This window comes from Brachyistius frenatus, unplaced genomic scaffold, assembly GCF_029030835.1.
Source record: "Brachyistius frenatus isolate BFR_SWC_R1_liver_20210118 unplaced genomic scaffold, ASM2903083v1 Contig_263, whole genome shotgun sequence".
NCBI lineage: Eukaryota > Metazoa > Chordata > Actinopteri > Embiotocidae > Brachyistius > Brachyistius frenatus.
In genome coordinates, this window is record NW_027210862.1 from 294,905 (window position 1) to 308,776 (window position 13,872).

At 39.2% G+C, this 13,872-nt stretch overlaps 1 protein-coding gene and 1 non-coding gene across 5 annotated transcripts; one reads left to right on the forward strand and one right to left on the reverse strand.

The window, feature by feature from the left end:
* Nucleotides 1-276: 276 nt before the first annotated feature.
* On the reverse strand, nucleotides 277-9,292 carry LOC138634469 (tumor necrosis factor alpha-induced protein 2-like). 4 transcript variants are annotated; one of them, XM_069721420.1, is made up of 13 exons: nucleotides 9,204-9,292; nucleotides 8,832-8,888; nucleotides 6,420-6,614; nucleotides 4,820-5,468; nucleotides 3,937-4,048; nucleotides 3,464-3,586; nucleotides 2,772-2,866; nucleotides 2,579-2,671; nucleotides 2,366-2,492; nucleotides 2,005-2,124; nucleotides 1,764-1,919; nucleotides 1,031-1,152; nucleotides 277-918 (listed from the first exon to the last, which is right to left on the reverse strand). In XM_069721420.1, exons 2-13 carry the CDS (start codon nucleotides 8,881-8,883, stop codon nucleotides 768-770), a joined length of 1,995 nt encoding a protein of 664 aa, XP_069577521.1. In that variant the 5' UTR covers nucleotides 8,884-8,888; nucleotides 9,204-9,292; the 3' UTR covers nucleotides 277-767. The 4 variants fall into 4 exon arrangements, with proteins under 4 accessions (XP_069577521.1, XP_069577524.1, XP_069577522.1 ...); XM_069721423.1 differs by lacking the exons at nucleotides 8,832-8,888; nucleotides 9,204-9,292 and adding an exon at nucleotides 8,289-8,821; XM_069721421.1 differs by lacking the exons at nucleotides 8,832-8,888; nucleotides 9,204-9,292 and adding an exon at nucleotides 7,336-7,514.
* A 3,625-nt stretch (nucleotides 9,293-12,917) lies between these two features.
* LOC138634487 (small nucleolar RNA U3) lies at nucleotides 12,918-13,124 on the forward strand. The gene has a single exon (XR_011311982.1). It is a non-coding gene; the product is annotated as a small nucleolar RNA U3 (small nucleolar RNA).
* The last annotated feature ends 748 nt before the right edge of the window (nucleotides 13,125-13,872 follow it).

Here is a 13,872-nt window from a genome sequence, read left to right on the forward strand (position 1 = left end):
GATAAAATCTCAAAACCTGTTGGATGGATGTTGACGGCAGTCCAGAGGATGAATCTTAGTGACCGCGCTGACTTTTTATACCGTGCACTTCCGTGCACTTAATGTTCATGTTTTTAGTCCTTGAACTCATCAAAGCTGCAGAAAATCTGCATCTACTTAAGGTCTTGTTGTTGTTTTTTTAATCTAATAACAACAAAAGCTCATTTAAATGTACAGATCTGTAGAAAAAGTGGAAAATGTGGTTTGACATCTGTAAGAAAATGTTTATCAAATCAGTTTTTTTTATCATATTTATTTATAAATTTAACTTACATTTAACAGTTTACATTACGTACATCAGGAGACAAAACAGACATGCCTTCTTTCTATTTCACACGTGGTATTAAAAATAACAAACTGTGACACTGATTTGATATCATAAGATAGACACTATGAAATGATTGCACCTGCTAGTGCTGACCTGGTCCTCACAAAAACAGAGAAAGATACACACACACACACACACACACACACACACACACACACACACTGACCCTGATTTTTCAGCTTTGAAATGCAAGATATTTACCAGCAATACTTGTATATTCATACAGTAACTACAACACTCGTTCCATCATGTAATCTTTGCACAATATTCCCTCCAGCCTGAGTAACATTTAACCCATAATACTTAGTACATATTCACATAGAAACACTGAAGTACAGGACGGTGTGCAGCTCAACTCTCAGCTGGTGCTATAGTGACGAAGAAACTAAATGTGTGCGACTCATTTGACGTCAAGTTTGGAGAAAAACGGCTGAATGTCACCACCAACACTGGTATCTTTCAAAGTGTCCAACAGAGTGGCTTTGATGGTTTTCCTGTTGGCTTTAGAGAGGTTCGTCTTCAGCCTGAGAAGAGCTGAAATGTGTTTTCCACTGTGGGGGGGAAAGAGGGGGTTCAATTCTGATCATGGATTACAATAAGTTTATTATTCATTGTCTCAAACTGTGTAATAAAGTTTAAGTTAATCCAGAGTGTGAAGGATACCTGAGGTCAGGATAAGCAAATCCCATTGAAACTACTTGCACCTGCAGGGCAGGGACGTCTTGGAGTTTCAGCACTTCTCCAACATTGGTCAGGATTTCCTTCAACCACTCGTCCTTTAATCCCTGTGAAGACAGAGCAGGTACCTCCGTTCAGTCTCCTAACATCAACAGTAATCTAAAAACCTTGTGTTTGAGGCAGGATTTCATGTTTTGAGTTGACAGTAATTAAGTTTTACACTGGATCAGTTCAGTCAAAAAACTATTACTCAATTGACACGGTGTCATGTTTAAATAATGGTAAATTCCAGTTGTTTTTTTTGGATAGTTTGCCTGCAGTCTTGTGAAAAGTACCGGTCCCAGTGCAGAGCTTTGTGGAGCTCGACGACCAACTTTTGTGTGGATGAAAGAGTCATTGTTGGCATGAACAAGACAGAATCTGTGATAAATTTGATTTAAACCGGCCTCTTGTGGTTCCTTAAAGCCTTTTGATATGGACAGTAGTTTTTGTAGTCTTTCATTTTGTTGTCCTATCTATTTTATTCTAAATTTTAGATGCTAAAAACCAGAAATCATGTGGCCGGGTGATCACATTAACATAAAAGTAAACCAGTATTTTCTACCTAAGTTCAGTCGAAATTTGTCCAGTTAAGATTTCGTGTTTGATTAATGGGCTTGTTGATATCAGGTCTCAGTGCCGGGATAAATGAGAGCGATTAGTTACACTGAAGTCTCACCCTTTCGTTGAATATCTTGTGCAAGCTCTCCGCGTCGTCTCTCACAGTCATGTAAGCCTTCTCCTGACGATCCTTGTCCTTCAGTTTGACCTCTCCTCTCAGGAGCCTCCTCACATATTCCTCCGTCACTTCCTGGTAAAGCTGGCCAATCAGCTCCTGAGATTAATTCAATCATCTCATCAGTAATTGTAGTATATTTTTATTTAGTATAAAACTTCCCTTCCTGTTTTCTTCACTTTACCTGGTAACAGGACTGAGTCGAACCCTGAAGCTCCTGAATCTCTTCTTCCATGTCGATCAGCAGGTTCTCAAACATGTTCTTGTTCAGCCAGTCATTGGTTCCCAGCTTCTGGTAATGAGGCTGTGTGAGGTACAAACACGAGGTATTTTATTTTATCTCTCACTTTTACAACAGACACCCCATCCAGTCTTGTTTTCAGGACATCCCATAAAAAAAAATCCCAAAAGTAGAAACTGGAGGAAAGTGCATCTGTCGGGGATTATTTTCATCAGCGGAGTAATCCACATTTGGACCTCTACATTGTGTGTAAGTGAGAATAAACTACAAATTCTGTCTTTAAATGTGTTGTAAATAAACTTACCTTGAGGACCTTGTGCACAGGACTTAATAAATAGGTGTGTGCTGACTGTTTCATGTCAGTCAGAACACACAAACAGTTTCTCCTCACGTCGTCCGGGAACAGATGGCTCCTCTGATCCAGGAAGTCCCTGCAGACAGAAGACACATCAGCTCACAGTGACGCGCTCTCCTGTTGTTATATATTTCGATCCGACTCGTCGGATGAGAGACGCACCTGAACTGTTCTACGCAGCCGAGGTTTGCCTTGACGAAGGCTCTGCTGTTCGGCCTGTTCTGCTTGCTGACGTCTTCTTGGAAGACTTTGAACCTGCAGGAATTTGTGTTTGAATGAAAAACTCTTTGCTCTCATAAAACAAAATATCTTTTAAAATGATGCTATTTAGAAAAATAACAATGTCTATTGTTACCTGTGCATTAAACCTTCCAGCTGGCACGTTATGCTCTGGGCCTTCTGCAGGTCTCCGACGACTGTTTCTGCTGATGTCACCTTACCATTGATGAGCTGAAGACCGACAGAGGACACAAATCAGCGACAGCATTTTACATAATATTTTTTTTTACATTTAACGTGCAGTTAAACTAACACAAAGCACCAAACCCACTCGTGTGCAGTGGTAGAGCATTATTACAAAGCAGCAGGATCACGGTAGGTCTTTAACACTGTGACCTTGATCGAACAAAAACAAACATCTTCCTGGTTGGTTTTTCTTTTTTTTTTTTTAAAGTTTAGCCGGTTTATTAGTTTTTTCAGTTAATATGTGAAACAGGCTGGAAAACTCCTGAAGTTTCCTGGTCTAAACTGTAGAGCAGAATATACGGATAAACATTTTGTTTTCTCGTGATCAAAAGAAGCAAAAGAAAACATTAAAATACTATGTGATTTCACCTTAACAAACTATTATAATAAGGTATGCAAACCGCTCTGTTTTCGGTGTGTTTGAACTTCTATGAAATACGAACAGTGAACATCAGAAAACAGTAAAGATGCTGAAACTCACTGTAGACTCCTTTCACACTGATTTCACATTTCTGTTACCATTAGATAGAAAAATGTCATTAATAGCAGCTTTAACATCATGCTGATGTGTTGATATTTTACCTGAATGATGTCGTAGGCCAGGGGGCTGTCGTAGCAGCTGTCCTCTCTGGTCGGCTCCTCTCCTTTATCCCACTTCTCCTTCGCTTCCGCCAGGATTTGGACGATATAAGTGGTCAGCACACTCTGAAAGCACGACAACACACCGCTGTCACTACGACACACAGTCTTTCATGCACGGTGTTTGTTTCTATTTACACATTTAAATATTCAAGCTTATAATTGTATCTACATTTATAAAACTAAAACTTCACTACTGGCTCTTAGAGGCTGCAGTAATTCTTACAACTCACAATAAAGCAATAAAAGAAACATATACAGTCCTGATGATTGTGTTACTGCTAAAATACAACCTGGTCAATAAAATTAGGCGGGGGATTATCTTCTCCAGAGTCTGAATAATCTCCCTAAATTTCATGGCAATATTCCAATCTTTGTATTTCTAAACACGCCACACTTAAATAAACTGGGGTCACCTGTTCATTACTCAGGTAATGTTTCTCCAGAGGCTGCAGTAACTCTTTGGGCAGCAGCTTTCCCAGCGCTTCAGTATTGATCTCACCGACCAGCTCCGGCTTCTGAAGGATTCTGACACACAAAGCAGGAAACACACAAACTTGGATTAACACCTCAGGTCATATTAGAGCTACACAATTAGGATTGCACGTGGATTTTGCATATTATATCAGATACATATGCACTGTTTTGCATATGTAAATCACAGTGTAAACTTTCCCTCAGTCTTCTGACACATATTCTACATTTCCAAAAGAACGTCAGACTCTGCAGACCATAAATATTCACGACAAATTTAAGTGATTTCATGAACCAAATTGTTAATAATGAAGACCTTTTGACCTGATGGAGAAGCTAGTGGGAAGACAACATTGCCATCAAAACAACTGGGGTTTAACCTTTGACCTTAAAGTAGCTCTACAACAATCAGCAAGTAAGGCCGGCCTTCTGAGTTTTACTTATAAGCATTTAAATAAACTATAAAAAGTACAAAAAGTCATTATGCAGAATCTCAGAATAATATTAAATGATACTTTATCATACAGCAACTTTAATGCTGCAGCAACCTGAGTTACTTTATATGCTTGTAAGTTTTTAATCTTTGATAATATTAATCTGCAAAGTAACTGGTAATCAAAACTGTAAAATAAATGTAAATTATCATGAAGAAAAGTTCCTTAGAAACTATTGTGGGAAGTATTTGGTGAGAAATCTTGGTCTGTTTGGATCCGTGTGTTTGACAGGTGATGGACGTAATGAAGAGAAAAATATACCAACACAGTACAGAATGCACCCAGAAATTCAAGGTGCTGCTTCAAACATAAACCGCATTGACGGGCTCACCCGGGATAAAACTCGTTCACCCAGCGCAGGACGAAAGTGCTGTCCTTGTCGTCCAGAACAAAGTCTGCGATCTTCCTGAATCTGGCACTGAGGGTTTGGTGGTACAGTTTGGCGTAAAGGTTACAGATGTCCATCTCCGACGGGTAGCAGCTCTTCACTTCCTTCACCACCAGCAGCAGGTCCTCCTTCAGCTGCCGGCCCATGCTGTTGATGTCGGCCTGGATGGACGACTGCTGCGCCTGGTCGGGAGGCGCGGTCGAGGGGTTGTCCAGGCGTCCCTCCACCAACATGGCGAGCGCCGCATCGTGGCGCTTCCCCAAGCCACTGGGCCTCCAGGCCGGCGGGGTCCGAGACGACTCTTTCCACAGCCGGTCCTGCTCCTCCTCCTGCTCGATGGCCTTCACGGCAGACGTCAGGGCCGAACTCAGACCAGACGCTGCTCTACTGTTCGTCTGCTCACAGCTGAGAGACAGACTCTGCTGCACGGTCCGAAGAACGAGCTTTTCAAGGGTTCTGTGGTCTGCAGCCAGCTTGTCCGCTGCCTCTGCAGCTGTTATCTCCCCAAACAGAAGATTCTCTCTGTCCATCAGCAGGCGGCTGGCCTCACAGAAACGTTCTTTCTCCAGGTTTTGTTCGAAGGTGAGAATCACTGAGGGAGAAAAACAAAGAGAAGGCTTTGTTTTGAACTGTCGAACATGTTTATAATAAAATGAGGCATTTAAACATCCAGGATGAAATGTGGATTATATATTTAAGGCAGCAGTGTCAGAAAGAAGTGCAAATTGCCTTCACAAATTCCTACAGCTCCATAGCTTCTTCTCTGACCAGCAGAACCAGAAGATCTTTAATGTTACAGAAGAAAATGGGGAAAATTCAAATGTACAGGTTTAAATCCTCATATGTTTGTTATTGTGTTAGTCATAAAGAACTTAAAAGATTAGTCCATTCTCAAAACAGCGGCAGAAAATATTCAGTAAAAACATCAATCATCAAATAATTTTAGTTATACAATCATTGCTTTATTGTAAAATGTATAAAGCAGACTAAGCAACTTAAGATTGAATAACTATGTCAGTTAATCTCTGTCAATTAATCAATCAACAAAAAAATAACTTGCAACTGTAATTTGTAATTTATTAGTAAATATTCATCAGTTCCAATGTAAATATTTGCTAGTTTTTATCATTCTCTGATAATATGTGTATTGAGTATCTTTAAGGTAACAGTTTCATTTTTACAGTTTAAATGTAATTTTAAAACCTAAATAATCAATCTTTAATGAAGATAATCATTTTAATAGACTGTTTTGGAGGAGATTGTTTCGTCTAATACTTGTCAGAAGTCTTCCTGAGTCGTTTTATTGTCTATGTTTGGCACGTTATTTCAGTCAGGCTGTACCACTGGAGTGTATGATGACCTTTCCTCTTTGTGATCATTATCATATTCCATTTCTGTGTTATCCGCACTGAGAGAAATTTTAGACTCCCTAATATTTCCCATATTTTTGCTTCAGAGAACTCTTCAGTTTACAGTGTGTTTTCTTCTACTTTACAAAACATTTTTTGAAGTTTGTAACAAACTATAAAAACTATAATCTCACCGATTGGACGCTCCTCATGGGGCTCCTCATCACCGGATGGCCGATGTCCATCCGTCGTGGCTGGATTGCTGACGCCGGCCTGACTTGTGGGGCCTCTCCGGAACCTCTGGAGTTGTCCTCTGAACCATCGTCCTCCCGCAGATCTCCCGCTGTGATCCGCCTGCGCCAATTCTGACTGGGTTCGCATCCTCATACCTGCAGAGGACCAAGAAAAGCGCTGCAAAATCTGTGTTTGGAGGAAAAAAATGCAGCCCAGTGTTTGTCAATTCAAAAAACAAAGCATGTCGGAATCTAAAATGTTAAAGTCTGTGCAACAAAGCTGTAGGTTCTTTCTAGTTTTTACAATGGTTTCGTCTCCCTAATTACTTTTTAATAGGCTGAGGCAGCGGTTAAATTAGCATCTAATAAAGCTATAACCACATTAATTGTCAACAACATAAGCAAGCAGCAAAAAATAATATATTGCATTTGAATTTAACGCTTTTTGGCTGATATCTATCGCTTTCATTTTTCCTTTTTAATGTTTAAATCGGCTATTCTAACTTTCAACATTACCCTTGCATTTGTAGATAATGCTATTTTCAGAAAATTAAAAGTTTATCTGTTAAATTTTTGATATAACTAATTTCCTGTTGTGTTACTTTCAAAGTAAAACCCCAATGGACACGTTTTAGTTGTTTGTGCATACCATATCAAAAGTGAAATAAAAACATATATTAAAATAGTAATCTGAAATGCAAAGATATTTTTATCAATCAATTAAGTAAGTAATCAACTTATTACTGAAAAAAGAGAACATTGACAGATAGACAGAAGAGAACAGATAACAAAATTTAAGGCAAATTAAAGGCAAATTAAATCAAAGTTAACTCTGAAGTGAAGTAAGTAACTTTTTTAAATGAAACATGCTACCAACCAGTCCAGACAGGCAGATAAACGTCTGTTGTGTGGTAGTTGTGTCCGCTCTCTCAGCAGATGCTTTTCACCCTGATCTCACAGTCGCTGCTCTGTTAGTCAGAGTAGAGCTGCTGTCTATTTAAGACAGAAGAGAGCTCCTCCTGCTGGATCATGTAAATGAACGAGTTCAAGAGCAGTGGAAAACACACACACACACACACACACACACACACACACACACACACACACAACTTATTTTTAGACACCAGCGCTGTGGCAACGTCGGTCTCTGACCACAGTCGAATGTCTCCACTATCATGGATTGTTATGCAATTTTGTACAGAATTTTGCTCATGCTGCCCTGCAACTCTGGTGATGCCCTTAATTTGAGTCTAGTGCCACCAACAGGTCAACAACACTGTAAGCAGCAAAGTTGTCTTAAGTTTTCAGAAGTTAACAACTTTGTTTTTGTGTGTGTAAAACTGCAACTAATAATCATTTTTATTCAAGATTATGCATCAAAAAAGCATCCAAAAACTTAAAAAAAAAAAAAAAAGTATCTCCTAAGGCGCAGAGTGATGTAAGAAAATGTTTTGTTTTGTTTAAAAATGACAAATTCACATATTTGAGAAGTCGAAACCTCCAAATATTCAGTTGCGGTGATGCCAGGATTCAGGGACGGATTAACGCACGAACCGGGCTTTGGGCAAAAAGTAAGCTGTGGGTTTAGTTGCAAGCAAAATAAATGCAAATTTACTTAAGAATATGCACCATCTAGGTCTTTTATCAACTGGAATATCAAAAGCCACTCAAGAGGACACATAATACATAAAAAGATGACATAAAAATAAAGAACCAGGTTGCAGTAGTTCAGGAGAGTTCCCCACTTTACCCAGTTTGTTATCCAGCCTTGACACCATTACGTCCACACAGCCTGCTGTTGACATAACGCTGCAAACCGCTTTTTCTCACCTTTCACTCTTCATGATCTGCAGGCAAAACAGCTGCAACAGACACATCGCTGCTGAAGTTCTCCCTCCTCTCACGGTACATGACGCTCACAGGACAAAAAAAGGCCCCACTGTCCCATTGTTGACCTCTTCAGGGCCTCCATGGTGTGCAGCGAGCTCGTACATGCCTTCCTCGTGATTTTTAACCCTCGTGTTGTCCTTGGGTCAAAATGACCCGCAGCTGTGTTCAACCAATTTCTATTTTATTTTCATATTTTTTGGGATCATTGGTGACAAGGAGGCTGTGAGGGTTTCTTTAAAGAATGATGACCAATGATCCCCAAAAAATATAAAAATATAGAAATAAAATAGAACTTGGTTGAACACAGCTGCGGGTCATTTTGACCCGAGGACAACAGCAGGGTTAAGAACCTCTGCCTTCATCTATCCTCTGTTATCTCGACCAGACAGATGTCTCTCTCTGTCTGTAGGTGTCTCACTCTCGCTCTGTAGGTGCCAACTGAAAACACCCTCACGATGCTGACTTGTAAACGATTCCTCTTACCTGTTGGCCAACAGGATCTGAAGGAGAAACAGCCGCGGTCCGTTGAACACATGATTCCTGAAGGCAGCGAGAGTCACAGGTGTGATTAAATCATAACAAAACTACACAAGAGAATAGATCCCCACACACAGTAATTACTGTTGCATTTAATGCATAAACAAAAAAGTGAAAGGACATCAAAACACAAGAGAACAGAGGGAAGGAAAAAAAAAATCAGCTCCTGAAAATACACATTTTCTATGATAACAGGCTTATTATTGAAAGAAGAGAACATTCTAGAGATGATACAGATAACATCAATTAAGGTAAATTAAATCAAAGTTAACTCTAATGTGAAGTAAGCAACGTTTTGAGATGAAACATGCTACCAACCAGTCCAGAAAGGTAGATAAACCTGTGTTGTAGTTGTTTCCGCTCCCTCTCAGATGTTTCTCAACCTGACCTCAGTTGCTGCTCTGTTAGTCACAGTACAGCTGCTGCGTCGTTTCAAGGCTCTTGAGTCTCTGCAGCAGCTCGACCTGAGTGAAACAAGAAGGTGCAAATAACGTTTGATGTCAGGATGTTGTTTTAAGTCACACTCAGCACTAATTTCCATTTGTACACTGATGCATGTTTGCACGTATGATGTGACAATGAACAGATGAAAACCAAATATCAAGCTTTTTTTTAAAAAAAAAAAGAAGAAGTTTATACCCTCACCCTTAAACTCTCTCAGTAAAATATTCTTGAATCTAAAACATCATTCTACATTTTTTAAATTTTTAACTTCAAACCAGAAAATACTGGATTTTACTATCTTCCACATTAACTGCCTCCATATGACTTCCAATCACACAAAAAGCACTCAGGGCCTCATCAGTAACACTTTCTGTACAAAACTGAAGGTAATTCATGCTACAAATAAATCAAAGTAGGTTTTCACTTCCTTAGAAAACGCAGAAGCTTGTTTTCCGAACTTATATTTTTTTAACAAGAGCTCTCAGACACCTCGCTGACTTATAAATAATCATTTACAGGCAGCTGACTTGAATTTAAAAGTGTTGTTTCCTTCTTGCTCAAACGAGTTCGATAAATAGGATTTTAAAGTACTGGAACAGAGAAAAATAAATCTGACGAAACAACCCAGACAGAATATCTGCAGATCCTGAAAAGCAGCCGAATCAGTTTCAGCAAAAGAGAGAAAAAGGGTCAGTTTGTTGGGGTTTCTATTTACAGAAATCAAATATAATACTCATAATTAGGATTTCATTAGTGTATGATCACCTGAAACGAGGAATTGTTGTGTTTGTGTTACCTGAGAATGAACCTGACATTGCGCTACACAGGAAGCGGATCCTCTTCCGCGGCCATTTTTCTACAGTAGCCCTGAAGGAACAAACACAACACTTGCACTGAGGAGAAGGACCTCCATAGATTCTCCTCCATCCATGAAAGGGTGTTGTGCAGCAAGGGATGCTCAGTTGGTTGCAATCTGCTACTCCATAGTAGCCTGCTTTTGCTGACAGCTTCAGTCTTACTGCTGCGATTAAAGTCTGTTAAACCCTGTTAGCATTCAGGCTTGCTAAACCACCGTGAAGGACGGACCAATTAGCGACCAGGGGGCTACGTGCAATGACGTTGAAAGTATTCTGTTTCTAAATGTAGCTCCAACAATGGCAAAATTTTACATCAAAATGTTATCACATTTTGAACATCTATCCATCCATTATCTGTACCCGCTTTATCCTGAACAGGGTAAATGGGGGGCTGGAGCCTATCCCAGCTCACTTTGGGCGAAGGCAGGGTCCACCCTGGACAGGTCACCAGTCTATCACAGGGCCAACACGTAGAGACAGACGGAAACAAAGACCATTCACGCTCTCATTCACACCTAAGGGCAATTTTGTAGAATCACCAATTAACCTGAGACGCATGTCTTTTGGATGGTGGGAGGAAGCCAGAGTACCCGGAGGGAACCCACGCAGGCACAGGGAGAACATGCAAACTCTGCACAGAAAGGCCCGGATTTGAACCCCAAACATTTCTGCTGTGAGGCAATGACACTGCAACACTGTGCCGCCCATATTTTGAATATGAAAATCATAATTTTGAGTTCATCATAATTCACCATTCTCTATGGCAACATTTTCACTCACAAATGCAGAATGTCAAAAATCTCCCCCAACTTCACCAGATTTTTGGGTGAATTTAAAGATTATGTTAAAGACTCTCAAACGGATTAATACTGAGAGAAGTAACAAAACTGTCCAACTGTATGAAGAAATTTTGTTCAATAAAGTTCTCATTCTTAAAAAACAAAACAAAGCTCCAACAATGCTTCAGCTCGATGGCACTCAATTCTCCGCACTGCTCCTTTAAACATGGTGCCATTGAAAGTCGTCCTACTGGCACCTCTAAATATCACTAATTAACATGTTTTAATGTAGTTGTTTAACCCCTTCTGTCCCTCAGTATGGCATCAGCACAATATCACAATAGTTTCAGGGGGAACTACATAGAGGAACTGTGTCTCGAGGGGTTAAACATGTTTCTTTCTGTTTCTTACAAATCCAAAGAAATTAAATAAAAATGATCATGAAACTAACTGGTTCCTCAATAGACCTATTGTGGCATATTTGTTTTTTAATTGAAAGTATTTTTCAGACAACGTGACTGTGGCCCTCCACCTGTCCGCTTGTGTTTTACAAAATCTCCTGAAGCTTTGAAACACAGAAGGTTTTTAAAAGGATGATAACTAACGCTGTGTGTGTGTGTTATGTTTACGAAAATTGGGATCATAGGTGGAAAATCACATTGAGAAAACAATCTTTCCACACGTTTTTGACTGTATCACATGATCTTCATCACTTGATGGAGTTTGAACAGTTTTTATGAAAATGCAGAAGAAAGGTCCATGAAGTGCACAAACAAAATGGAAATTTGATCATCTGCAAATGATCCATGGAAGTCTATGTGCTGTTCCAAGTCTTGTAATATGTTCAAAGAGCTATAAGTTGAAGGCTGTCGGTTCATTATCAGGAATGAATTTTCAACCAAACCTAATTCAAAATATAGACCTTTTTACTCCAGTACAATATGATTTATTTGTTGACGGTCAATTTGTGTGTCAAACCTAATGCAGTTTTTTTTAATAATTACATTTAGACCATGGATTGGACATTTATTAAATGCAAATTTTGAAATATTTGTAAGTATTTGACACTTTACAGGAAGTTTTTTGGTCTTTCTCTTGCCAGAAGAGGAACCGTTTTGTGTTTTAATATTGTTTACGTGAATTATTATTTTTTTTATTTACAGCATTCCTTTCCACAATGTCACAACAAAAACCCACTGAGTTGATTGACATACAACAGCCGTGTTGGTTCACTGTAGCCTTTGCCAATCGCGAGACGATATGAAAAGTGAAAGTAGCAGAACTGCTGCATGACAGGTGAAACAAAGCAGGCGCCTGTGTAAAACAGGAACTGGCAGACACTACATTAACCACAGGCAGGAGTATGTAGAAACAAACATGTATTTTAAGAAAAAGGAGGATTTACAAGAAATATAGTATTTAGTATCAACTGCTGGCTTTTTCAGAAAGCATTTCTTTGCAGCGAGGCCAAACTGTTTAGAAACACATTTTCAGAGTCAATAATCTCTGAATGTTTAGTCTTGGCTTGTCTGGGGTGTTTCTCAGAGTCTTACGCCAATGTTTAGTCTTGGCTTGTCTGGGGTGTTTCTCAGAGTCTTACACCTGGAGACGAACACTTTTTCTCATACTGAACTCTTTTTTTAAAAGACAGATGAGACTTGCCCAAAAAAAAAAAATCAAATCAGTTACTAAAGAAAGAGATCCTGGAATTGTTGTTGAACTCTCTATGAAAGCACAATGCAAAATTATGCTACCATCACAAATAAAAACACCATGACCTCAGTAATTCCTTCAAAAATTAAATGATTTGTATTCAAATATTTTACTTAATAAATGCTTTTTTGATGCTACTGTGATTGGAGGAGGTGTGTCATTGTGATCTTCAGGAGCTCACCGAGAGTACGAGTGCTCGTCTGCAGAGGGGAGAGGATGAGAACCGGCCACAACAAACCAAGACCTTACTTTCAGGGATCATTTCTATCGAGTTTAACTTGAGGAATGTGTTTCTAAAAGAGTTCGGTCTTGCTCTCCATGACGATGAGTAACGATGTTTCCTTCAGAGCAGGAACACGTTGAGAAGAGTTGTTTCTTCTTCACTGTTACTGACTGATTGGAGTTTCTCATTGAAACTCTGATGGAGGAAACATGTTCCGAGTGGATGGCTTTTTAGGAGTCCTAATAAAATGTTATCTGAAGATAATGAACTTCCATGTATTTTAAATAAAAAATGACTTAAAGAGAGTTGAAATGGGTGCAACAAAGCCAACAGGAAGTTAAAGATGTCACTCACGTACAATGTAATCAGGCCACATGAGTGAAAACACCTGTGCAGGTGTTTCAAAGAAGGCAGTCTTTTGCCATAACGGGTCAACAGGTAAGTTTGACTCTTGGAAATGGAAGTGCAATGTTATGCCAAAACAAAAACAACTCTATGGTGCCTGAGATGCAAAAACACAACCTCAAGAGTGATGTTTAATTTCACACATGCAAAAAAAAAAAAAATCATTTTTATATACATATTGTCAAATTGTACATAAATAAACCAGAATGAAAACAGTGGAAACTTGGGGGAAAAAATTGCATAAATCTCTAAAAAAAAAAGTGAAACCGAAACAGACAACTAAAGAAATCACGACACACATGAATCATGTGGCTTGAATGTCCAATAAAAGAGATAACAACAGCAGCAGATGGAAACATCCTTCCTTATGGAATCATGGGAAAACATGACACTGACATTGCGCTCTTTGTTTTGTATATTTTAATAAAAACAAAATATTAAATCCCTATGAAATGTCATCATTTTCATATACAGTGAACCCTCGTTTTTCGCGGGGGTTACGTTCCAAATAGAAACCGTGATAGGCGAAATCCGTGAAGTAGTAACCTTTATTTTACAATTGAAAT